This window comes from Vulpes lagopus, chromosome 6, assembly GCF_018345385.1.
Source record: "Vulpes lagopus strain Blue_001 chromosome 6, ASM1834538v1, whole genome shotgun sequence".
NCBI lineage: Eukaryota > Metazoa > Chordata > Mammalia > Carnivora > Canidae > Vulpes > Vulpes lagopus.
This window is the reverse complement of record NC_054829.1, coordinates 86,552,322-86,579,796: the sequence shown is the minus strand read 5'-3', so window position 1 is coordinate 86,579,796 and position 27,475 is coordinate 86,552,322. Positions and strand designations below refer to the sequence as shown.

At 38.2% G+C, this 27,475-nt stretch overlaps 1 protein-coding gene across 1 annotated transcript; it reads right to left on the bottom strand.

Annotated features, from left to right (window-relative positions):
- Positions 1-2,282: 2,282 nt before the first annotated feature.
- NUDT9 (nudix hydrolase 9) lies at positions 2,283-27,357 on the bottom strand. Its single transcript, XM_041759932.1, has 8 exons — positions 26,950-27,357; positions 14,996-15,235; positions 13,016-13,111; positions 11,881-11,967; positions 6,850-6,961; positions 5,595-5,741; positions 3,656-3,740; positions 2,283-2,791 (listed from the first exon to the last, which is right to left on the bottom strand). Exons 1-8 carry the CDS (start codon positions 27,054-27,056, stop codon positions 2,613-2,615), a joined length of 1,053 nt encoding a protein of 350 aa, XP_041615866.1. The 5' UTR covers positions 27,057-27,357; the 3' UTR covers positions 2,283-2,612.
- Positions 27,358-27,475: the final 118 nt, after the last annotated feature.

Below are 27,475 nucleotides of genomic sequence, written 5' to 3'. Positions count from 1 at the left end.
ATATCATGTGCCTTCCTTAATTTTCATCTATGAAATGGAAATAATACCACCTAACTTCATAGGACTGTTGCTGAGGATTGAGTGATATAATGTAGATTATGCAGTACATGGTATCTATTATTACTATTTTACTAAATATCTTTTAGACAAAAGTATTCCAGAAGTGTTCCTTAAACCTAAAATATAAGAAAAGCAAATATGAAGGCAATATCACCTAGTGATATAGGAGCAGATATTCCTCCAGAAATGTCTTAAACTATTAATCTGGTTTTTCTTATTATAGATGATGCTGGATTATCAGAAGATTATCTACTTCTATCCCATCTATAGTTTATAGTTTTATAATTTTGCACACTTTATATATGTTCCAGAGAAAACTCCAAAATGCCATGAAGAATTTATTATATATTTTCTTTAGTTCTTCTTTAAATAAAATGCTTTAGTTCTTCTTTAAATAAAATGTTAATATTACCTAATATTTTTTCTAATGTCAATGTGAATGTTTTGATACTATTAGACTTAAGTAAATGTCAAACTTCAGGGAATTGCTCAAACTTTCTCAAGAGCTTTAGTAAGCAGCTTCAATTTAAGGAATTCTGTTCAGTGCTCTGTTCAGTGCCAAGAAAAAGCAATCTCTTCCTGCCAAACATTAAAAGTAGAATCCAACTCTTTCATTGTAGGAGAAGGTCATCCTACCCATCACCTAATGAGCAGGTCATCCTGGTCAGCACAAGTCCCTTATTATATATACAGGGACCAGGATTTTATGGATTTTAGAAAAGTAATACCATATTGAAGCCTCATAACTTCCAGAGGGATCTGAAACAAGATCCTGAAATCAAACATTCTAGTGTTTTTCAGCAAAACTTACAGTCACACTAATGGGAAAAAAGCTTCCTGTCAGTTCAGTTCAAGTTTACGACCAAAGTAGTTTTGACACTAAATTGGGGAGGGGGTGCTTTTGATTTACCTTAGCCTAGTTCTATCCTCAAGCTACAGAGCAAACCTAATACCTTTCTCAAACATGTAAAGAAAAGGAAACAACTACATCTCTATCCCCTAAACCTCCTTTTCTTTAGATGCCCCATCTGTATGTAATCCAACTGGAATGAAGACAGCATTATGATGGTACCTACTTTAGGGTGACAGGAGTAAATGTCATGGGACTTTCCCAATAGATAATTTTCCCAATGGATATCTTATAGCAGAATGTGATACATATGCCCACTCAGACAAGTGTTCTTTTCCTTCCTCTTCCCGGTTTCCAAGAGCACCTAGAACATCAACAACTCTTTCCTTTCCTCTGGGAATTATGGGAACACCTATACTAATATTTAACATTCCCTTCAAAAAAAAAAAAAAAAAAAACCAAAACACTTTAACTCTCAAAGACCTACCTCTATCTCTGCCTTACTTCAATTTTTCCGAACTTTTTTTTTAAAAGACTTTATTTATTCATGAGAGACACACACACACACAAAGAGAGAGAGAGAGAGGCAGAGACACAGGCAGAGGGAGAAGCAGGCTCCATGCAGGGAGCCTGATGTGGGACTCGATCCCGAGGCCTCCAGGATCACGCCCCCAGCCGAAGGCAGGCACTAAACCGCTGAGCCACCCAGGGGTCCCCTCTTTCTGAACTTTTTTTTTTTTTTTTTTTTTAATCTTTTTTTTTTTTTTTTTTTTTTTTTGATGATAGTCACAGAGAGAGAGAGAGAGAGAGGCAGAGACATAGGCAGAGGGAGAAGCAGGCTCCATGCACTGGGAGCCCGATGTGGGATTCGATCCTGGGTCTCCAGGATCGCGCCCTGGGCCAAAGGCAGGCGCCAAACCGCTGCGCCACCCAGGGATCCCTCTTTCTGAACTTTTTAATTCATTTATGACACATATATTTACAGTCGAGTGAAATACATCTATCCATTTAAATTACTAATTTCCTGGACATATTTTTTAATTCAGAATTTCTGAAAAGTGAGAACATGAGCTCTTGTTCATTGATCTTGATCTTTATTGACTAAAATAGTTACTGAAATTTCCTCACAACACTGGACTCTAAAGTCAAGAATATCTAAGGTTTCCATTTTGAAATCAGCTTCAGCAAAATCACATAAAGCAAAATAAGAATCAAATAATTTACAGATAAATTAGAATACACAATGGTGGCGCTTCTTCTAAAGGAGTCTGATATGGCAGGAATATCCTTCAAACCCCAGAAGATCAATAGGGGGTTAAAAAAAAAAAAAAAAAAAAGAACTGACAAATAAGAACTAGATGAAAAACAGAAGTGATGGCCAACATAAATTTATCTTTATTCAGATTATGATTCTTCAAATACTTTTGGTTAAGACGTGGTTTAAGCCATGCTTAAATAGAATACATACAAAATATGATTGTTTATATTTCTTTTGATTGAAAAGCGGAAAATTCCATGTTGCATTTCACCGTATTTACTAATTTTATGCTGATGTAAACCTTCTAAATGCAAATAGCTTTGAAAGTGAATAAACTAACTTCCAAGTGACCAACCATGCCCCCTTGTAGTATGAGCTCTGTGATACTGCCTTCTTTTCAGCACACACCCCTTTGCTGGCCTGTGGTTCCCACAATGATGGGGGCTACAACCCACTGCACTCAGTTTCAGAGTCCTCACTCCAGTGTGCATCTCGCTTCTCAGCCACGAGTTTGATGAATTGAGAGTGACTGGCATAAAGCTGGAGTTGATCACTGATGTCCACCCATTTAACCTTTCCAGCATCATCTCCAGCCTCCAGGGTAAGGTTATCCATTATCTCACCTGTTACCAAAGAAAAAAACATCACCAAAAAAAAGTAATTCATGTGTCTATTTCTTTTTCAACATAATTCTGTAGCGTCAAGTATTCTTACTAAAGCAATCTTAAGTCACCATTGTATTATGTGGCCCAGTGATTTAAAAACTAGAATGTTCCATAGTTCCAAATGCCCAAATTTTAACCAAGTTCCTAATTTTTTAAAGATTTTATTTATTTATTATTTATTTGAGATAGAGAGAGCACAAGTGTGGGGAAGGGCAGAGGGACAAGCAGACTCCATGCTGAGTGCTGAGCCCAATGCAGGGCTCAATCCCAGGACCCTGAGATCATGACCTAAGCTGAAGTCAGATGTCTGACTGAGCCATCCAAGCACACCTCCAAGTTCCTAAATTTTAAGTAGAGGCATCAATAAGGGAACTTTTCTCTTTAAAAAGAAAGAATATTAGCCTTAAAAACAAAAGTTCATATTAAATAAGTATGAAAACTTATGTCAAAATAAATTCCGGATGGATTAGAGATTTTTTATTTTTTTGGATTAGAGATTTAAATGTAAAAAAAAATAAAACAATTTTTGGTGACTCATTTTATACTTGTAAGGTAAGTAGACCTTTCTAAGCATGACACCAAACCAGAAAACTGAAAATATTCATAATTATGTTTGCAAATAAATATACTAAAATAATTATAATTATCAAAAAATTAAAAATAATGCTCTCAATCACTGTTGGGAATGTAAATGAAATATTTCTGTAAGACAATTTGGCAAGGCTCAAGAGCTTTGAAAAAGCAAACGCTCTTTGATGAGCATTCCCTTCCACAAATATCAGAGTGCCTCTTATCTGGTCAGTCTAATAAACCTAAGTTTACCTGATTCATCATGGTAGTTCACAGCTTCTGTCTCCATCCATGCATTATCAGTATTTCGAGGATCATCAACATATCCCTTATATATCTATTTTCAAAAGGAGACAGACAAAAAAGTGTAGAGTGAAACAGGAATGGGTAGAGCAGATACATGTTAACCTTCATTAGAATCAGAAATGTAAATACTCTGTTGCAAAACAGTGTGCATATACTTAACATTACTTAACTGTGCATTAAAAATAGTTAAAATAGTAAAATATGTAGTTTTTATCACAATAAAGAAAAATACGCCAACCTCAAATTGTCAGGAGGCAAAAATGAAGCATTTATTTAGGATCAAAGAACTGCAATTCAGGGTACAAAGATTTAGGTAGCAATCCAGCATCCCACCAAGTAGCAAAATCAGGGTTTTTTAAAGATAGAGAATGCTTCTATAAGTTGTTTACAGGGGCACCTGGGTGACTCAGTGGTTGAGTGTCTGCCTTTGGCTCAGGTCATGATCCCAGGGTCCTGGGACCAAGTCCTGCATCAGGGAGCCTGCTTCTTCCTCTGCCTATGTCTCTCCCTCTCTGTGTCTCTCATAAATAAAATCTTAAAAAAAAAAAAGTTGTTTACAAAGATTTTTGACTAGCATTGGTACAGGAAACCGATCGTGGCTGAATATAATTGGTTGCTAAAGCTATCACTAAGCAAGATTTTTCTTTAGCAAGTTGCAGGTGTTTGTATAGGAGTCTTTGGAGTATTTGCGGTTTGGCCCAGTTTAAAAGTTCAGGGCTCCACCTGGTGAGGAAGTGTATAAGGCCCACCTTCTTAAGGGCCTCTTAGCTCCATTTTAAAACCCCTTGACTTAACTGACTCCATTATTTAACCTTTCATAAAAGAAATCTAAATATCATAGAACCTTTCATGTAGCATTCCATATGCTTATTATAAAGTTCCCAAGAAAAAATATTCTCCAGAACCGTTTGAATCTGCTTTAAAATTCATAAAACCCTGAGAGTACCCAGGTGGCTCAGTTGGATGAGTGTCCGACTCTTAATTTCAGCTAAGGTCATGATCTCTGGGAGCATGGGACCGAACCCCAGGTCAGGTCCCACCCACAATGTGGAGATTCTCTCTCTCCCTCTACCCCTTCTCCTAGCCCTCCCTCCCCATCACATGAAAATAAAAAATTCACAAAACCCTCAACTCCACAGACTTTAATTTCATAATGTGGGAACAGACACATTTGGGCCGTATGACTTTTTTAAAGGCTATTTTTCTGTTTTAGTAATTCCTATAATTATAGTTTCAGACATACAAAGATTCTTTTAGTTATAGTAATATGTAAATATATCTAGTAAAGACTAATATTTAAACTATTAATACATGAAAAGATTTGGATCTAGCCATCCAGAAAGAAAAGGATCTAGCTTTAGAAAGAAAACAAAGCAAATGGAAGAAAATCCAGCAAAAAAAACCAAAGAACTCTTTTTCCTTATCATCAGTACAAATGTACCTTATAAGGTGATTTTTTTTTAAATCACAAAGGGCATATTGACAAAATGCCTATAAGACACATAAGATCTAAATGGTTATCAACCAGAAAAACTCTGAATAACATAATTTAAAATATAAATGTTCTTGCAAAGAGCTAAATTCATGTAAATTTTTTAAAAGGTTTTCAGATGGATGGGATCACATTAGCTCACAAGTAGTCTAAAGAAAAACTCAGAGGAAAAAAAAATGTATTCTAACATAATTGACCTAAAGTTGGGCTATAAACTTTAAATAGAACTCTATTTACAGTGCAAATCTATGACAATTTAAGTTGTTTTTATGAATATATGTTTCAAATACACAAGTAATTCAGTTTATTTAGAGAATAATCTACCAGATTTCCAGGTGAACTTCTAAGTAATTTTCACTAATCCACGGGGCTCTATCCTTCACCATTTCTTACCACTAGGTGTTCCTGGCTGAAGAGTTTGTGCAACTGTTCCTCCAATTCTCTCTTTTCCGCACCAGATTTTTGTAAGGAGTTGAGAGCTTCCTCGCCAAATTCTCTTTTAAGTGTAGCACTAATCTTCTCTCCTGGATCCACCATCCCCTAAGAGTCACATTTTTGTTTTAAGAGGAAAAAACAGAATAGGCTTTAATTCATGCAACAAATATTTACTGGTGATACAGCAGACATTTGTTGTTCTATCTGCTCATAATCATGTATCCTCATTCTCCTGTAGTATGTTCTTCTGTAAACCATTTGATTCTTGTAGAAGCAGCCAATCAGGGCATCTCATGTATTTGACCACAGTAATTGGTCCAAGGTTAGCCTATAGTAAACTGAGCCAATCAGACTCCTTTCCTGGGATCTTCTAAACTCCAGCTAAGGAAGGAGACCTGGAGGCAAGAAAGAATACAGCAAGCTGACACTTTCCCATTGTTCATTCCAATCCATTTTTATCTTACAAAGGAAAAACCATTCTTGCAGATAGCAGTATAAAGAGTCATCCTCTTATCCAACTATCTCCATTTCACAATATGGCATAAAATATAAAAACCTCTGTTGTTAAAAAATAAAAAAGATTTTTTTAAAAACCCCTCTGTTGCACAAATACCCATTTTAAAAAGCCACTTCAAATATACACTGACATGAATGCAACAAAAGTACACTATTCTTGATAATGTAGAAACTTTAAAAACTACACGGAATAGTACGTAATAGAAGTTATCTTTCTATGTCTGAAGTTATCAGAATTCAACAAAACGATGCTAACAGTTTTACTTTGGACTTGGAATAGAGGTTGAATTCTAAAGTGGGATCCAACAATTTATGAATACCCACTTTATGTCAGGTGCTTTATATGCTATTGCTAGTAATTCTATGGAGTAGATACAATTATCTTTATTTTAGGGAGAAGGGTCTGAACTCCACAGACTCTGCTCAAGGTGGAAAGGCCAGGATACAAGCCTGTGTTTAACTCCAAAGTCCACATTCTTTTCCAAGGGTTTTATAATTAGACTCAAATTCTGACAACTTTGATGTATTATCTTCCACTTGCTATTGAGACATCACAGCAATGAATGACAAAAAAATTACTAACTGAAGTGGGGAGGAATGGAGGATGAGTGGAGAAAAAAGAGCCATACACAAGAGCCTTGCAGGAAATGAAGCAAGTAAGAAAAACTTAAAACATTATTTTAATTTGAATTCTTACCCCTGGGATTGCCCATTCTCCACAGTCTTTCCTTTTTATTGCCACAAACTGCAAGATGTTTTTCCCAGAAATGGGATGGGGGATTTTATTTCCACTTCTATCCCTTTTCCACCTGTAAACAGTAATATGAGATCATAACTGATTTAAAACAAGGACTAAGGATTTGACTCAAGCTTGAGACAAAGTTATAGATGTGTTTTTCTTTATAACAAGAATATGTATAAATTTACCTCAAATCAGCTAGCTTTACCAGAAAAGTTATTTTGTAATAGAAACATTCTATATTTAGCACTGTTACAAACTAACTCAGATATTTACTTTCTATATAAGACACTGTTCTCTCTATAATAAAAATTCAGAATATAAATAACTTTTACTACTTAAAGTACTGTCTAAAAAAGTTTAAAAGCCTAACAGAATTTAGAGACAGGGGTGTAAACTTAAAAAAAAAGTCTAAGGATTTTTTTAAGAATCACAAATCATGTAGTGGCATCTCCCCTTTTCCTTCTCTACCTGGTCCAGGATCAAGACCCATACTTTTATTTCTGAGCTCAGCACAGAGTCTGCTTGTCCCTCTCCCTCTGCCCCTCCCCACCCCCACTCTCTCAAATAAATTTTTTTTTTTAAAAAATTTAATAAATAAAAAAGTATCAAAGGGTTGTTACTTTCAGAATGTACTTCTAACCATAGCCTCTTTCCCAGAAATGCTGATACATCTCCCCTTTCCCTTCTGTATCCCCACCACACCCACTCCCTATACCCAATTGTAAGGATTGTTCTAATACTATCTTGGGCAAAGATAAAGACTTTGAACTTCCAGTACTAAACCAAAAAACAAAGCCTAAGATCTAATGACTGCTTTGCATTAGATTCAGTGAAATAAATGTGTTTAAATAGAAGTTTCCAAATTTCTTTATATAGTAGCTTTCAAATCTATCCTGTAATTCCTGCCCTGAATGAGCTCACAGTCTAGCAGTGGAGCTAGACATGTAAGTGAATAAATTACAAAAGAGAGTGACGGTTTGAGGACTATAGTAAATAGAAATGAAAGGATAATTGGGACAAGAAGACAGCATCTGTTTTTAAGGATGCCAGACATAGGTATAAACATGGGCAAGAAACAAAGGTGTTTCTTATAATATGTTGAAGAAACTGAATGTATAGTATAGGTGGGGTCTGGCCCCATGGGCGTCAGGGGGAGAAAGAAGGGTGATGAGGCTGGAAGAGTAGGCAAAGAATTCATCAAAGTCAGTTGCTTAGAGAGCCAGAGAATACTTTTAAGCATGGTAAAGCCATAAGCAACTGGTATTTTAGAAAGCTCACTCACTTTGACAAAAGTATGGAGGCTAGTTTGGAGGGAAGCAAGACTGAAGGCTAGAAAACTTTACCATGACCCAGGTACAAGATGATGAGGACAGGATTGAAGGCAGAAGTGGTAAGAATCAGAGAGCATGGGTTTCACTTTTATTTCTTAAAAGCCACTTTTTAAAAAGATTTATTTATTTATTCATGAGAGACCCAGAGAGAGAGAGAGAGAGAGAGGCAGAGACATAAGCAGAGGGAGAAGCAGGCTTCAGGCAGGGAACCTGATGTGGACTTGATCTCAGATTCTGGATCCCAGGATCATGCCCTGAGCCAAAGGCAGACACTCAACCGCTGAGCCACCCAGGAGTCTGTCCCTTAAAAGCCATTTAGATAGCACTTACTATGTACCTAACACTGTTTTAAGTCTTTAGCATACTTATCCATTTAAATCTCAAAGCAACCCTATAAGGTAGTTGCATTACTACCTTTATTTTACAGACATATGTGGAAAATGAGGCTCAGAGAAGTGGATTAAACTTTACCAAGAGTACAGAGCTCATAGGGTATAAACCAGATTCTGAACCCAGGCAATCTGTTTCCAGAATCTATACTCTTAATCACTATACTATGTACTTAAATCAAACAAGCACAATGTTTACACTAATTAGATAAAAGGAGGGGTAAGAAGGTGATGACGCCATTCACTCACAAACATTTACTAGCACCAATTACGTATCACATTCAAGGAGCTGATAAAACAAAGACCAGTACAGTCCCCTGCTGCACAGCCAGCCAACCAACCAGTCTTGGCTACAGCACAAGGAAGAGAAGCAAAACATAGAGAGAAATACTGCAGTTCAGCCGGGCAGGCAGGGCAGGACCAGGTGGATGATGAACACCTTGCCTATCGGGTTTACATTCTCAGAATTTATGCTGAAGGCACTCACTTAAGAATTTTTAAGCAGAAAAATTTCTTGTTTCTTGTTTTGTTCTTTATTAGTACCTAATACATTATTACCAAGTTTAAAACAAAATTTCTTGATATAATGGAAATAATTTATCATTTTAATTAATGAACCTCATTAACACTACTTAAATGTCAATGATATTTCTATATACTATTGATATTTCCTCCCCACTTCTGATGGCCCACACCTTCCTGTCTCACCAAAACTAGAAACTGTTAACACCATTAACTTTTGATCTGATTTTATTCACAATAATATATTAACACTTCCCATCACATTTTCTCTTTAAAGGATCTAAAGAAATGTCAGATACTTGTATATGTAGAACCCCTAGGAGAGGCACCTGGGAATAGAAAAATGTAACACTTGCCCTGGAGAGAACAGATAAGAACCTTTATGAAATTCTATACTATACAGCACTGTTCTGAATCATGAAGTACTTGAAAGAAAAGGGAATGGAATCTTTTCTTTAAAAGCGACTAGTGACTCTTAGGATTACTCATTAGTGAAAAACTGATATAGAAGAGAAAAAAGCAAAGTATCTGGAGCCAAATACCCCTGATTCAAATTTCAGATCCTACAAGATTTAAGTGAGTCACTAAACCTCAGTGAAGCTTCATTTCAGATCTGTAAAATAGGTTAATACCTACCTCCATTGTTGCGAAACAAATAGAAAAACTAACCTCCATACTTCTCTCCATTTCCACTGCCGTTCATCTATTTCGAGGCACTCATGGGCTGATAGATAGATCCATGTCTGAGATAGCCAAGAGCATCAACCTAATAGCACAATTGAAAGCTAGACTCTGCCACCTCTGGGCACTCTCATAGCCTTGGACCACCTCAAAGTCTTCAGGGTCTCATTTGCACAAGCTCAGAATGTCTATCATTTCAAAACAATGCTACACCATCACCACATACCCTCTCATATATTTGGTCCACCAGAGATAAAGATTAGCAAACTTTCAAGTCTCTAGTTTCCCTTTCCTTCTTCTTGGCCTCTTATTAGCATTCCTTCCTGAGGTTAGCCAGCCTCACCAAACTGGAAAGACACTGATACTGTCATTAATATTTTTTACTTATATTCATTAATAAAAATATATCAACTTTTCTCATTTAAACCATAAAATTTCTAAAGGAATTTGAAACCAATAGGTAGGTTGGCAGGTAGATACGTAGGTAGGTAGACAGGAGGGATATGGATTGTTAGGTGGGTGAGTAGGTATATGGGTAGATGGATGAAAGATAAAATTGGGGTGAAAGCTGGGTAAAGATCTCTTTTGACAGGAGAACTGAAAGGTCAAGTAGGAGAGTAAGATGGGACAAATATCGGTGCCTCTTCCAGTAACTTGAAAATATGGGAAATAAGCTGCTTCCCTAGACTTAAATTGTAAATCATATTTATATCTCAGATAAGAGAAAAACAAAATCTCTTGAAAGAACAGAACGCCCTCAAAGTATCAAAACTAAAGAAGTAAAAATATTGAGGGTATTTGCCTTATTTAAATGAAAGTGACAATTACATGTGAGGAGGGAGTTGATAAGTGAGGAAATCCTAAAAATAAAAAAATTAAAAAGATGACAGAATATTCCAGATATGTTGGAAAGATGATTCCTATAGAGATGGTCAAGTACATCTAAACATTAGATTCAAAAAAAATAAAAAATAAAAAATAAAAAATAAAAATAAAAATAAACATTGGATTCACCTACCCTCTTTATTCTGATTTATGCTCACCAAGGGACCTTCTGAATAATATTTGGCTTATCAGATGTGCCTTAGGAAGAGAATGCCTGTCTCCTGTTCTGAAACCTTCAGTGGCTGCAGTTCACACTCCCTAACTTTGGCATTTAATATTCTCCACATTTGCACAAAAATTAAATAAGTTTGATGATGCACTATTCTCCTCCAAAAATCTGTTTCAACCAAGCTAGTCTTTTCGCTATCCCTCAGTACTCAGATATTACTACAAGCCTTTTTCTTAGGCTTCCTGCTGTCCCCATGTCCAAGCTTCAAGTTCAGCTCAAGTCTACCTCCTTAATAATGCTTTTCTTGGGTGCTCCAGTTTACCATCATCATGACCCATAACTAATCTAAATGGCGGGGTGGGGGAGGGTGAATTGAAGTAGGCTTCACACCCATTACAGAGCCCAGTACAGGGCTCAATCTCACAGCCCTAAGACCATGACCTAAGACAAAATCAAGAATTGGACACTTAACCAACTGAGCCACCCAGGTGCCCCTAATCTAATTTTCTAAAGCATCCTGTATCACCCATGTTACTTGACGTGTTTTCTTTTTTTTTTTTTAACCTTGACATGTTTTCTTATTTCATATTTTTCATCTTGCAAATTAAGCCACAGCTCTTCTGTGACAGGGATCTGAAACTTAGGATTCTTTCATTTTTTTATATCTTCCAAAGCACATACTCTATTCTGTGAACAAACAAATGTTCAGTAAATACCAGGTAAGCTAACTTTGTTCAGATAATGCCTAGCATACTCTTTTAACATAAAACTACAGCTTTACACTTGTATCAGTATGATTTCACATAAAGTTCTTTTAAAAGATAGATTTCACAAGTACACCTATACACACACACACACACACACACACACACATATATACAACCCCACATACTTACACATATATACATGTATATATACACACATAAACATACATGTGTGTATATAAACATATGGTTATAGTACATATATCTCCAATCTCTGCTATGGAAATTTTTTTTTTCATTCTTACCTGGTTATGATGGGATCTGCAGCATGATTTGGGCCCCATCGCCCCAAAAGCCCCCGACCAACCAGGCCTGTCCGTCCTGCAGGATTTCTGGGACAAAAAAATGAAAAATCAATTGAATGTGTTAATCTTCTTTTTTTTTTAAGATTTTTAAATTTATTTATTCATGAGAGACAGAGAGAGAGAGGCAGAGACATAAACAAAGGGAGAAGCAGGTTCCTTGTGGGGAGCCCAATGTGGGACTCAATCCCCTGACCCAGGATCACATCCTGAGCCAAAGGCAGACACTCAACCACTGAGCCACCCAGGTGTCCCTGTGTTCATCTTTTTTAATCCAACTTAACCCCAAAAGAAGGCACTAAATACGACAAGAGGGAAATAATATCTCATCCCAAATCCACTAACATTATCACATATCTGGCACTAAAATCACATTATTTCCTTAACACTGTTATTTAACTTTTCTTTTGTGCATGTCTTAAGTTTTGGGCTTCATCTAGGAGGAAGATCTCATTTTCAAAGTTGTTCTCAATATGCGAATTTGTTTCAGTTTTCATCTATGCTCCTAAATTCAAGCCAAAACTTTACAGGACTCTTACAACAGGGCAGATGAACCGTCTGCACCTAAGCATCATCTGTCTCTACAACAGTGATGATTTATCATTCAAGATACCCACACTTACCTTCACTTTCTCACCATTCCCTTTTCTTATTCCCATCTCATACAACCCTTTCTGTTATTTTTTTTTAAGTAATACCTATATCCACTGTGGGACTCAGACTCACAACCCCTAAATCAAGAGTCACATGGCTCTACCAACTGAGCCAGCTAGGCGCCCCTCCCTTCTCTGTTCATTTATTCAATGAATTATTTCTACCTTCAAGGCAGAGTTACCAAAAAAGTGCATTCAAATCCTGTCTCTGCCACTCACTGCATACAAATTGCTTATATTCTCTCTTCTTATCTATAAATGGAACTATAATATCCGCCCACAGAGTTATTTTAATGATTTAATTAGATCACATGGATAAATTCTTTTGTACATTGTCTGGCACACACAAGCACTCAATAAATGTTAATTGGGTTTCTTAGCCTTTGAAGACCCATTATTGTAAGATATCCACCCCCAGTACCTACCTGGGTCTCCCATTTTCAATCTCATACAAACCATTCTGGCTCTTTCTCTGAACATGCCCATCCTTTTCATTGAACTTGGGAGAGAAGTTACTTTCACTGTAATGAGAGAATGCCAAAGCAAAATAAGAAATAATGGTCCAATATTACCAAGAGCTTACTAATATCAATCTGTTATTTATAATAAGGTATCCCTGAAACTTAATTATTTTTAAGAGTCAGTTTTCATTTACAAATCCATCTTATTCTTTTAAAACAGTTTCTTGGGGATCCCTGGGTGGCGCAGCGGTTTGGCGCCTGTCTTTGGCCCAGGGCGCGATCCTGGAGACCGGGGATCGAATCCCACATCGGGCTCCCGGTGCATGGAGCCTGCTTCTCCCTCTGCCTGTGTCTCTGCCTCTCTCTCTCTCTCTCTGTGACTATCATAAATTAAAAAAAAAAAAAAAAACAGTTTCTTAAAGTGTTAACCAAAACACCTTATAATACAAGGATGTATATTATAACCCCTCTGGGAAGGACTATGCAGAAAATCTGTAGCTCCTCGCCACATGCTACAAAAAAAGTCTACATCACTATTAGCAAGGAGGAATTGTCTGTGGGCACAACGTAACAATTAGTGTGATCCCAAAAATAAGATCCTTTCTGATATCTTGATATTTTTACTGTCTCAAAGTAATTTTAATTTCCTCAAACGTACACTAGCTAATATTTTCATCAAAGTAAACCCACAAAACAGTGAATTTACGACAAAACTTCTTAATAACTATGATGTAATCAAAATAAATATTATATGTTACAAATGTCCTAAGTCTTAATCTTGATGGGATAGAACTGTATAAATATAAAATCGTTTTGAGCTCTAGAAGCACAATTAAGAAATGTGTACTTTACTGCCTTTGCCATTCCTCAATAAAGGTATTTTCAGAGTAAATATGAATAAACTCTCTCCTCACCATTATGAAATCACTGATATAACTGTTGATAGTGAATAAGGAGTTGTATAGCATACAGAGTTCACAGTAAGTTCTGAAGTAAGTTTTGGTTCTTTTCAGTTTAACCTAATGAACTAGTAACACTGGATCTATACAACTAGCAACACTTTTTACTTACCTGATTAAATAATCCCTTGGGAAACATTCATAATAAATTTGTCCATTAAATCAAACTTGTAAAACTGTTCTAAAACTATGGTAGCAGTTTAGCAGAGTGGTTAAGAGCATGAATTCTGGAGTCCGATTGAGTTCAAGTCCAACCTTCACCATCATCTACTAGCTCTGTGACCATATGTAAAGGGCAACCTTTCTGTGCTTCCATTTTTGCGCGTGGGTTTTGTTTCTCTATAAAGTAGAAATAACAACCCTCTGTCTTCCAGAATAGTTGTAAGAAAATAATGCTTATAAAAAATTAAGTACAATACCTAGTTCATAGTACATTAAAAAACTCATTATATTCGTTAAAAGGAACATAAATATAAAACATGAGTCAATGTACTTCTATGAATTTAGTCAAAGGATTTTTGCTTGAGTATTTTTCTTCCTTCTCCTTTATCTATTCCTTTTCTGTGTTTTTCACACTGTTCCAATTTTATCATCCTATTCTTAGTAATCTGAAAAAATTCTGAAAAATATTTTTTACTACTTCAAACACAAGTCTAGCTATGGTGGAAAATAACCACAAAAGATGTTCTACTGTTGACCAAAATAGAATAAATTAAAATAGATACCACCACTTGCCATTCCATAAAACAACTCCACAGTAAAATAGATTTACTTTTTTGGAAGGATCATCATAAAACCTCTAAAAGAACAAGCAAACATGGATTCTCTAGTTTTAGCAAGAATTCAAGCAAATGTGGAAACTTAGTTATGACAAAGTCATAGATAAAAATGCTTTTTCAGCTGTCAAAGTGATCATTTACAAAGACAACCATTCTCTTCACCATCTTACCCCTAGCTATCTGTTAATGCCAGAAATTATGCTCACCTGATCTGAGGATCTGCCCACCTAGGTCCTGCCAAGACAGAGACTGCAGTGTATTCCACAGGATTATAGTCTTGCCATTCAACAAACCAGCCTACTTTCTCATTAGGAACCTGGCTGCGTTGGACTTTTGAACCTGGATAAGGAGATGTCCGAGCCTTGTTGTGGGAATTCTCTTTGGCACCATTAGAGTTAGACATGATGTTTGAGTTAAGATGAAACCCACAGAATGAAAATGTGTTTCTGAAAAGAAAAAAAGAAAAAAAAAGACAAATGTTTTACATAAGTATCAAAAGAAATTAAAAATAACCTAATTCAAAGACCCAAAAACATACTTTTCAATTTCAAAGTATAAAAGTCTAACATCTATGAGAAAATTATTTTCAAATATGAAAAACTTTAAAATATTGCCGAATCTTATTAACTGGAACCTACTCCCTGAATTTCTTTTAGTTGAGAAAAAGGGACAGATGTTTACTTTTGTTAGCATAAAAGTGGGGGAAGTTATGAAAATTCAACCATAAAAACAAATGTAAAGAAGACTTTTTAAAAATGGGCTATAATCTAACACACATGTAAAATGTATGACAAAAATGGCACAAAAGAACAACAAAATGGAAATATCTGTTGTAAGGTTCTTACATTGTATAAGAAGTAACACAATACTACCAAAAATCAGACTATGATAAATATACTAATTCTAAACTGATGGCACACTTCCCCGGCTCTCATAATATCAATTTGTCCTTGTGACAAATGATTAATTGTCACAAGGGCAAACACCAACTTGCTAGGTTGGTGAAATAAGTCCACATCTGTGCCTGATATCATTCACTGAGAAGTACACAGTGATCATTTCTGAGGTATTACTCATAAGTATGACCAGAATTGAAAACATAAGGAAATATAGAATACAACCTGGTCAAGGGATAGCTTGCAAAATAAAGGTGTGTACTCTTTCAACTGGTAACATGAAAGACAGAGGAACTCTTTTGGATAGATGCAAACTAAAGAGACATGAAAACTAAACGCAATCAATGATCTTGGATTGGTTCCTGAACCAAAAAAAGAAAAAAATTTTTCCACAGGACAAGTGGTTAAATTTGAATGGGGTTATACAAATAATTTTAAAAGTTGATGCAAAACCTACTTACTACTCACAGAGAAACGCTTTGGAGACTATGGCTTTGTTGGTGAATTCTATGAAATACTCAAAGAATTAACACCAATGTTCCTCAAACTCTTCAAAAAAATTGAAAGAATGTATCCAAATGTGTTCTATGAGGCTGGCATTATTACCCCAATACCAAAGCTAGACAAAGACACTACTAAAAAACCATAGATCACTACCCCTTATACATATTGATACAAAAATCCTCAACAAAATAATAGCAAACAGAATTCAACAGCACATTAAAGGATTATACACCATAACCAAGTGAGATTTATTGGAATGCAAGGATTGGAACACTAAAATCAACGCAATACACATTAACAGAATGAAAGAAAAAAAGATGATCATCCCAATTAATACAGAAAAATCTGTCATAATCCAACACCTTTCACAATAAAAAACATTCAACAAACTAGGAATAGAAGAAGAAAACTACCTCAATATATTAAAAGTCATGTATTAAAGCCCATTTTTTGGTATGACAGTGAAAGACTGAAAACTATCACAAACAAGGAACCCCAACCAGTCCCTTGAAAACAATCTTGAAAAAGAAAAAGTTGGAGATGTCATAACTTCCTAATTTCAAAACTTACTATAGTAATCCTAATAGTAAAATACTGGCATAATTTCAAAACTAAGCTATAGTAATCATAACAGAATAATACTGGTAGAAAGACAGACATATAGACCAGTGGGATAGAACAGAGAGCCCACACACAAACCCTCACATAGGTGGTCAAATGATTTTCAACAAGTGTGACAAAACTATTCAACAGGAAAGGATTGTCTTTTCAACAAATAAGGCTGCGAAAATTAGATATCCACATGCAAATGAAGATGATCCCTTACTTTTTTTTAAGATTTATTTATTTATTTATGATAGACATAGAGAGAGAGAGAGAGAGAGAGAGAGAGAGGCAGAGACACAGGCAGAGGGAGAAGCAGGCTATATGCGAGGAACCCGACGTGGGACTCGATCCCGGGACTCCAGGACTGCGCCCTGGGGCAAAAGCAGGCAGCCCGTGACTCCAGGACTGCGCCCTGGGGCAAAGGCAGGCGCTAAACCACTGCACCACCCAGGGATCCCTTACTCTTTATAGCATATGCAAACACTAATGCAAAATGGATCAAAACCCAAACATTAAGACCTAAAACTATAAAACTCTTAGAAGAAAACATACAGGGAAAATTTCATGATGCTGAACTTGACAATGACTTCTTGGATGTAACCAAAAGCACAAGCAACAAAGAAAAACCAATAAATTGGACTACATCAAAATTTAAAACTTCTCAGCATCAATAAGCAGTCACTGGTTTTAGATAAACCCCACTTCACCCAGGGTTCCCAGCATTATAAAAAAAGAAGAGTAACTGGTGCGCCTGGGTAGCTCAGTTGGTTAAGTGTTGGACTCTAGATTTCAGCTTAGGTCATGATCTCAGGGTCCTGGGATGGAGCCCCTCCTCAGGCTCCATGCTCAGCAGGGACTCTGCTTGAAGATTACTCTTTCTCCTTCTCCCTCTGCCCCTCCCCTGACTTGCATACACTCTCTCTAAAATAAACCTAAAATAAATAAATCTTTAAAAAAATAATAACGGGCAAGCAATTTTAATGCTTTAAAAAAGCACATTCATGGGAAGGAGGCAAGATGGCAGAAGAATAGGGATCCTCGTTTCATCTGGTTCCCCAAATTTAGCTAGATTAACTAGCAAACTATCCTGAACACCTGTGTTCAGGATGAATTCAACCTGAGATGTAAAGAAAGAACAGCTGGAACGCTACAAACAGAAAAATGACTGCTTCTTACAAGGTAGGAGTGCAGAGAAGACAAACAGGATATATTAGAAGATAAATGTCAGCGGGAGGGAGCTTTTTAAGGGCTGTAAGAAAGTGATATAGCCCTGGGGTGCAAAATTGGGACCTTTAGAAATCTGCTCCTTTGAGACTTGCCTGCCTGAAAAGTGCTCAGTGGTGAAGCAAGGCAGAATTGCAGGAGGGACAGTGGGGTCCCTGCAATCTTCCTGGAGGCACAGAAAGAACAGGGGTGCCTAAGCCAGCAAAGTTCCCAAGCATTGGAGCGGGTTTAAATTAGCCAGCCCAGGAGAAGGCTCCGCTTGTTCTGCCACAAACCATGGACCGGGGCTGGAATGGGTGATGCTCTCCTTACTGGGTCCCTACAAAGGAGTGGAGAGTCCAAGCAGGTGTGCATTCAACCCAGGTGAACCCTATCTGTGCCAGGGCCCTGCAAACAGCCAGAAGCAAGGCAACCCTCCGCTTCCACTGGGAGGGATGGAGCAGGTGCATGCACAACCAGGGAAAACCTTTCCCAGCCGGAGCCCTGCAAATTGCACAAATCATTGTCTGCCTCGCCTGCCCCAGGGGAGGATCTGAACCAGTAGACAATAAGAGTCTGCAGTTTGGCACATGCCAGGATCTCTCAGCTCCAGAGCTAGAGATCTGGACACAGCCATTTTTTTTCTTCTTCTTTTTTTTTTTTTTCGCCCTCAAAAGAGGTGTAAAAGCCTCTAGGGAACAAAGACCTCACAGGGCAAATTGTTTACACTCAGCCTTGCCACCTGGCAAGGGGTGGAGCATCTCCTCCCAGGCACAGACACCTGAAAATCAGCACAGCAGGCCCCTCCCACAGAAGACCAGCTGAAAGAACAGGGGAATAGCAAGTGTACTGACCAAGCAGCACTGGAAAGCTCCAGGACTGAAGCAAAATAGTATATAGAACTCAAGGTTTTGTTTTTTTGGTTTTTTTTAATGATTCATTTATCTTTCAGGTTAAAATTTTCCAATATTCTTTCTTTTTTACTGTCTCAAGTAGTTTAATGTTTTATCAACTCTTCGTTTTAAAGTTTTTTTTTTTTTCCTTTTTTAACTTTCATATTTTACAATGACATGTTAAGATACATTCCTCATTTTTGGTTTCCTTTCGCCATATTCAATTTTATTTTTGCTTTTTTTTAAAATAATTTTGGAATTTGTGCCTTCTAACATACACACCAAAATACACTCAGAACTAAGTGTATCACCCTTTGATCCACTCTATGAGATTGTATTCTCTCCCCTGCACAATTTTCCCTCCCCCTTTTCCTTTCTTTTTGTTGTTGTCTCTGTAAGTTTTGCTTCTTTTATAATTTTGGAACTTAGTACTTTCTAACATACAGACCAAAATACACTCAGGCCAAGTAGATCACCATTTTGGTCCACTCTGTGAGATTATATTTGTTTTTCTTTTTCTTTGTCTTTTTTCTTTTATTTTCTGGTCCCTGACCTCTTTGGGATTGTCTAGTGTGTATTTTGCTTGGGTCATGGTTGGTATTTTTGACTCTGCTCACTCATACAGCCATTCTGCACTGAACAAAATGACTAAAAGGAAGAATTCACCACAAAAGAAAGAACCAGGGGTAATACTCTCTGCCATTGATCTAATGGATATATATTTAAGTAAAATATCAAGAGACAGAATTCAGGATACAATTATAGAGTTACTAGGTGGATGTGAAAAAAATCATAAAAGTCACTAGAGAATCTCAGTACAGAAATGAGATCAGGCTGAAATTAAAAATACTCTGAGATGCAGTCTAAACTGGATGGTCTAACAGCCTAGGTAAATGAGGCAGACAAGAGAGTAAATGACATAGAAGACAAGCTGACAGAAAGGAAGGAAGCTGAGGAAAAGAGAACTAAGAGCCCACGAGGAGAGGCTCCAAGAATTAAGTGATAATTTGTAAAAGAATAACATCCATATTATTGGGATTCCAGAGGACGTGGAGAGAGAGAGAAGACCAGAAAGCATGTTTGAACAAATCATAGCTGGGAATTTCCCTAATCTGGGGAAAGAAATAGGCATACATATCCAAGACATAGAGAAGACCCCTCGCAAAATCAACAAAAACCAATCAACACCTCAACTTATAATAGTGAAGCTTGCAAATTTCAGAGATAAGGAGAAAATCGTGAAAGCAGCTTGAGAAGAGATTCCTAACATTAAGGAGAAAAATATTAGATGAACAACAGACCTATCTACAGAGACCTGGCAGGCCAGAAAGGGCCGTCATGATACATTCAGGGTACTAAATGAGAAAAACATGCAGCCAAGGATACTTTATCCAGCAAGGCTGTCATTCAGAATGGAAAGAGAGATAATAAAGAGCTTCTAGGATAGGCAAAAACTGAAAGAATATTAAGGGAGAATAGTCCCTGCAAGAAATATTAAGGGAGAGCCTGTAAGTGAAGAGGGAGCCCAAAGAAACAGAGACAATCTGCAGAAATAGGGACTGTACAGGTAATACAATGGCACTAAATTCATATCTTTCAACTGTTACTCTGAATTTGAATGGGCTAAATGCTTCAGGCAAAAGACTCAGGGTATCACACTGGATAAAAAAGCAAGACCCATCTATATGCTGTCTAGAAGAGATTCATTTTAGACCTAAAAACACCTTCAAACTGAAAATGAGGGGGTGGAGAACCATTTATCATGCAAATGGACTTCAAAAGAAAGGTGGGGGGGGATCCCTGGGTGGCGCAGCGGTTTAGCACCTGCCTTTGGCCCAGGGCGCGATCCTGGAGACCTGGGATCGAATCCCATGTCGGGATCCCGGTGCATGGAGCCTGCTTCTCCCACTGCCTGTGTCTCTGCCTCTCACTCTCTCTCTGTGTGACTATCATAAATAAATAAAAATTAAAAAAAAAAAAAAAAAGAAAGGTGGGGTAGCCATCCTCATATCAGATAAATTAGATTTTAAACCAAAGACTGTAGTTAGAAATGAAGAGGGAAACTATATCATAGTTAACAGGTCTATCCAACAAGAAGACCTAACAATTATAAATATTTATGCCCCTAATGTGGGACCAGCCAATTATATCAACCAATTAATAACCAAAGGAAAGAAACACATAGATAATAATACATTAAGGATAGGAGACTCCAACATTCCACTCTCAGCAAAGAACAGATCTTCTAAACAGAAGATCAACAAAGAAATAAGGGCTTTGAATGACACACTGGACTAGATGGGACTTCACGGGAATATACAGAACACTCCATCCTAATGCAACAGAATACACATTCTTCTCAACTGCACATGGAACTTTCTTCAGAAACAACCACATACTGGATCACAAATCAGGTCTCAATCGATACCAAAAGACTGGGATTAGTCCCTGCATATTTTCAGACCACAATGCTTTGAAACAAGAATTCATTCACAGGACAAACTCGGGAAGGAACTCAAATACTTGGAGGTTAAAGAGCATCCTACTAAAAAATGAATGGGTAAACCAGGAAATTAGAGAAGAATTAAAAAGGCTCATACAAACTAACAAAAAAGAAAGCACAATTGTTCAAAATCTTTGAGATACAGCAATGGCAGTCCTAAGAGGGAAGTACATTTCAATACAAGCCTCTGCCAAAAAAATTAGAAAAATCTCAAATATATAAGTTAACCTCATACCTAAAGGAGCTGGAGAAAAAAACAGCAAATAAAGCCTAAAACAAGCAGGAGACAAGAAATAATAAAGATTTGAGCAGAATTCAATGAAACAGAAATCAGAAGAACAGTAGAACAAATCAACAAAAGTAGGAGCTGGTTCTTTGGAAGAATTAGTAAGATAAATAAACCCCTAACCAGACAGACTAATTAAAAAGAAAAAAGGGGGGGGGGGGGGAACAGCCCAGGTGGCTCAGCAGTTTAGCGCCCAGGGCATGATCCTGGAGACCCGGGATCAAGTCCCACATCAGGCTCCCTGCATGGAGCCTGCTTCTCCCTCTGCCTGTGTCTCTGCCTTTCTGTCTCTCTCTCTCTCTCTCTCTCTCTCTCTCTGTCTAATAAATAAATAATATCTTAAAAAAAAAGAAAAAAACCTCAAATTAATAAAATCATGAATGAAACAGGAGAAATCGCAACCAACACCAAGGAAATACAAAAGATTTTAGGAACATATTATGAGCAACTATATGCCAACAAATTAGGCAATCTGAAGAAATGGATGATTCCTGGAAACTAATAAATTACTAAAACTGAAACAGAAAACATGAACAGACCAATAACCAATAAGGATATGGAAGCAGTCATCAAAAACCTTCCAAGCCCAGGGCCAGATGGCTTTCCAGGGGAATTCTATCAAACCTTAACTAAAGAAGAAATAACACCTATTCTACTGAAGCTATTTCAAAAGACAGAAATGGAAAGAAAACTTCCAAACTCATTCTATGACACCAGCATTACCCTGATCCCAAAACCAGACAGAGACCCCATCAAAAAGGAGAATTATAGACCAATATCCCTGATGAACACGGATATCAAAATATTCACTAAGATACTAGCCAACAAGATCCAACAGTACAGTTAAAGGATTATTCACCATGACCAAGTGGGATTTATTCCTGGGAGGCAAGGGTGGTTCAACATACATAAATAAATCATGATAGATCACATTAAAAGAAAAGACAAGAACCATATGATCCTCTCAATTGATGCAGAGAAAGCATTTGACAAAATACAGCATCCACTCCTGATTAAAATTCTTCAAAGTATAGTGCTAGAGGGAACATACCTCAATATCATAAAAGCCATCTACGAAAAACCTACAACAAGTATCATTCTCAGGAACACTACAGGGATGCTCACTCTCACCACTATTGTTCAACGTAGTACTAGAAGTCCTAGCCTCAGCAATCAGACAACAAAAAGAAATAAAAGCACTCAAATTGGCAAAGAAAAAAATCAAACTTTCACTCTTCACAGATGACATGATATTGTAAATGGAGAACCAAAAGACTCCACCCCAGCAATTCAGCAATGTGGCAGGATACAAAATCAATGCACAGAAATAACTTGCATTTCTGTATACAAACAGTGAGACTGAAGAAAGAGAAATTAAGTAATCAATCCCATTTACAATTGAACCAAAAAACATAAGATATCTTGGAATAAACCTAACCAAAGAGGCAAAGGGAATCCTACCCAGGGCAATCTACACATACAATGCAATCCCTATCAAAATACCATGGACTTTTTTCACAGAGTTGGAACAAATAATCCTAAGATTCATACGGAACCAGAAAAGGCCCCAAAATAGCCAGAGGAATGTTGAAAAGGAAAACCAAAGCTGGGGGCATCACAAAGCCTGACTTCAAGTTGTATTACAAAGCTGTGATTGAGACAGGATGGTACTGGCACAAAAACAGACACACACAGATCAATGGAACAGAACAGAGAACACAAAAATGGACCCCCCCCACCCCAACTCTATGGTCAACTAATCTTCAACAAAGCAGGAAAATAATAAAATGTGTTGGGAAAATTGGACAGCCACGTGCAGAAGAACAAAACTGGACCATTCTCTTACACCATACACAAAGATAAACTCTAAATGACTGAAAGATCTAACTGTGAGACAGGGTTCCATCAAAATCCTAGAGAACACAGGCAGTAACCTTTTTTGAACTTGGCCACAGCAACTTCCTGCAAGACATATCCACAAAGGCAGGGGAAACAAAAGCAATAATGAGCTATTGAGACTTCATCAAGATAAAAAGCTTCTTGCAAAGGAAAGAGTCAACTTATAAGATGGGAGAAGATATTTGCAAATGACACATCAGATAAAGGGCTGATATCCAAGATCTCTAAAGACCTTATCAAACTCAACACCCAAAAAAAGCAAACAATTCAGTCAAGAAATGGGCAGAAGACATGAACAGATATTTTTCCAAAGAAGACCTACACATGGCCAACAAGCACATCAGAAAATGTTCCGTATCACTTGTCATCAGGGAAATACAAATCAAAACACAGTGAGATACTACTTTACACTGGTGAGAATACCTAAAATTAACAAGACAGGAAACAACAAAGGTTGGCGAGGATGTGGAGAAAGGGGAACCCTCTTACACTGTTAGTGGGAATGCAAGCTGGTGCACTACTAGTTATTTACCCCAAAGATACAGATGTAGTGATCTAAAGGGGCACCTGCATCCCTATGTTCATAGCAGCAGTGTCTACAATAGCCAAACTGTGGAAGGAGCCCAGATGTCCTGGACTGGATAACGATGTATACACACACACACACACACAATGGAATATTACCCAGCCTTCAGAAAGGATGAATATTCATCATTTACACTGACATGAATGGAACTAGAGGGTATCATGCTAAGTGAAAAAGTCAATCAGACAAAGACAACTATCATATGGGTTTTTTTTTTAATTTTTATTTATTTATGATAGTCACAGAGAGAGAGAGAGAGGCAGAGACACAGGCAGAGGGAGAAGCAGGCTCCATGCACCGGGAGCCCGATGTGGGATTCGATCCCGGGTCTCCAGGATCGTGCCCTGGGCCAAAGGCAGGCGCCAAACCGTTGCGCCGCCCAGGGACCCCCATATGGTTTCACTCATATGTGGCATATAAGAAATAGTGAAAGGGACCACAAGGGAAGAGGGGAGGACTGAGTGGGGAAAACTTAGAAGGGAAGACAAACCATGAGACTTCTGCCTCTAGCGAACAAAGGAGAGCAGAAGTGGAGGTGGATGGGGGATAGGGTAACCGGGTGATGGGCATTAAAGAGGGCAGGTACATGATGTGATGAGCACTGGATGTTATACTATATGTTGGCAAGTTGAATTTAAGTTAAAAAACAAAAACAAAAAACAGGATCGAGTCCCACGTCAGGTTCCTTGCACGGAGCCTGCTTCTCCCTCTGCCTGTGTCTCTGCCTCTCTCTCTGAGTGTCTCATGAATAAATAGATAAAATCTTTAAAAAATAAATTAATTTTTAAAAATTTTTATAGCATTCATGACTTCCAAAGAACACTGGGTTTTTTGTTTTTAACTTGGAATATTTTTTAATTTTTTAAAATTTTACTTTAATTGTAATTTGGTTGACATGCAAAGTTACATTTTAAAAAGCATAGATGTTTATTCTGTCCGTCCCCAAATCCCACTGAAAAGAGATACAAAAGGCCAACAAAATCCACAGCAGGAGAGAGAACAGGTCATCACCAGTGATTAAGAGATTGTAACTAATTTCAGGTAGAAAGTAGATGGACTCATACTGACCTACAAACCAAAATACAACAAATTATATTTGAGAATATGCACAAAAGGGTGGGTGACAGATTCCATTCCTACAAGAGGAGGTCTGAGAGGTTTCAAGCTTGAAATAAGTGGGCCCAAATGTCCTAAGTGGGCAGTGGGGCAATAACCATGGAAATCAGCCATTCTCCTTCTCCAAACAAAATGTTGGCATTAGTTATGTTTCCCCCTGGGATAAAGCCAAACTAGAACCTCTGTTTTGAATTCTGGTATTAGAGAATACAGCAGCAATTTAGGCTTAATATCACCATAGTTCATAGCAGGAAATAAAGCTAAAGCAGCTATGCTCAGCAGGGAATTTGCTCAACTGAAACCTTCCAGTCTACGTACGTGACATGCCAATGTTCTGAAATCAGTCCTCCCATTTTGAGAAAACAATGTCTTTTACCTACATTAATCAAAATATAAATGGATAACCGGTGTCCACCAGAGGTTTGAGAAGAGAAGGAAAAAGGACTGAAAAGTAATAGAACCACTGACCCATAACAGATAAGTCACGAAACAGAAGATAATTTAATTATCATTCTTACAGATTCAGGAGTTTTTACATCCATCAAATTAAAAAAGACTGCTATCAAGAGCAATTAGAGGGGGGAAAAAGTTCTTGTCAAAATTTACAATTCAATAAAAGATCTGATGCACCGGACTGAAGTCTGCTTTAGTAACCTGGAAGATAAATTTAAGTAAAATACGTAAGAGCATTGTACAAAAAAGACAAATGAAATGGAAAATGAGAGAAAAAGAGAAGTTCAATCTAGAAGGTCCAACAGCTACCATAAGGGGGGGGGAGGACAAGACAGGGCAAAAACGGGAGGGAACAAAGAAAATTTCCTTTTGCCTAAAGTAAACACGACATGTCAAACCAGAATAATTTTTTAAAAACCACTCCTAGAGACAGCCTCAAAAACTCGCTCATTACTCCGTGCCTAGCGCTATCTAGGACATCGTGTTTACTGAACAATGAATTAAGAGGGAAAAACAAACAAACAAACGGAGGCAGCGTGACATACCATAAATCTCTACCCAGGAGTAAAGAGGTAGATGAGAGATCTTACTACAGAGGTGGCGGGGAGGAATGACGACTTACACTTTTCATTTCACACCATTCATACTGTTCACATCATTAAATTGTATGCATGTATTAATTTCAACCTTAATGTTCAAGGGTCAACCACGAAAAAAAAAAAAAAAAAACCGGCACTGGCCAACACCACATCCAAACAGGTGCTACTGACACTCCCGCAGGACAGCAATACTGGTGACTTCTGGAGGATGGCAAATTTCAGTAGCAGAGACCAAGAAAGATCGCTACCACCAATCCTCCTCAAACGGCAGATAAAACACCGTGGGGCCTTTTGGGTTTTTTTTTTTATTTTTTTTAAAATTTATGATAGACATAGAGAGAGAGAGGCAGAGACACAGGCAGAGGGAGAAGCAGGCTCCATGCAGGGAGCCCGACGTGGGACTCGATCCCGGGTCTCCAGGACCACGCCCTGGGCCGAAGGCAGGCGCCAAACCGCTGGGCCACCCAGGGACCCCCCCCCGTGGGACCTTTTTGAAAACGTGAACGTCGCCATAAAAACCCGGGACGCCTGCAAAGCCTACGGCACCCGCCGACTCAACACTGGCTCCACCCACACCCAAGAACCCGGGAGTGGGCAGCACTAGAAGAGGAAATACCTGCACGCCGGAGCGCTGCCACAGCCCGAGGGCCGGACAGCCACAGAGGCCAAGGCCACAGAGAGAGACACTGTGGCCAAAGTCTTGCCCAGGAAGCGTTCGGCCATCAGCGGCCCCCGCGCGGCTTCGCGGAGCGAGGTCACGCTCAGCGGCGGCCCCAGCCTCAGCCCCAGGGGTCGAGCCGGCGCTAGGGCCGCGCCGCTCTCCCGTTCCGGGGAAGGACTAGTTACGTCCTTCACAGAAACACACACGACCTGGAGCTCTCCCAACACAACCCCTCGCTTCCACCAGTGAGACGAAGGCAACCAGATCCGCGAGCGGCGCGAACCCTCCCGGCGCCTGCCGCCGCGGAACCGGGCCCCGGGCCCCGCGCCCCGCGACTTCCAACGCCCGGCGCAGCGGTTTGCAGCCGCGCCGTAAACCAAAAACAGCGCCGGCTTTGCGGCGCTCAGCTTTTACGACCTCCCCGTTTGCGCAGGCGTACTTGGGGTGGAGTGGTGGGAAATGATGTCCAGAAAGCGCAAGG

Coding starts and splice junctions, on each gene's coding strand:
- NUDT9 (XM_041759932.1), bottom strand. CDS start 27,056: ATGGCCGAACGCTTCCTGGGCAAGACTTTGGCCACAGTGTCTCTCTCT. Junction 15,236..26,949: donor GGCAGCGCTCCGGCGTGCAG/GTATTTCCTCTT, acceptor TTTTCTTTTCAG/AAACACATTTTCATTCTGTG. Junction 2,792..3,655: donor GAACTACCATGATGAATCAG/GTAAACTTAGGT, acceptor CTTTGGTAACAG/GTGAGATAATGGATAACCTT.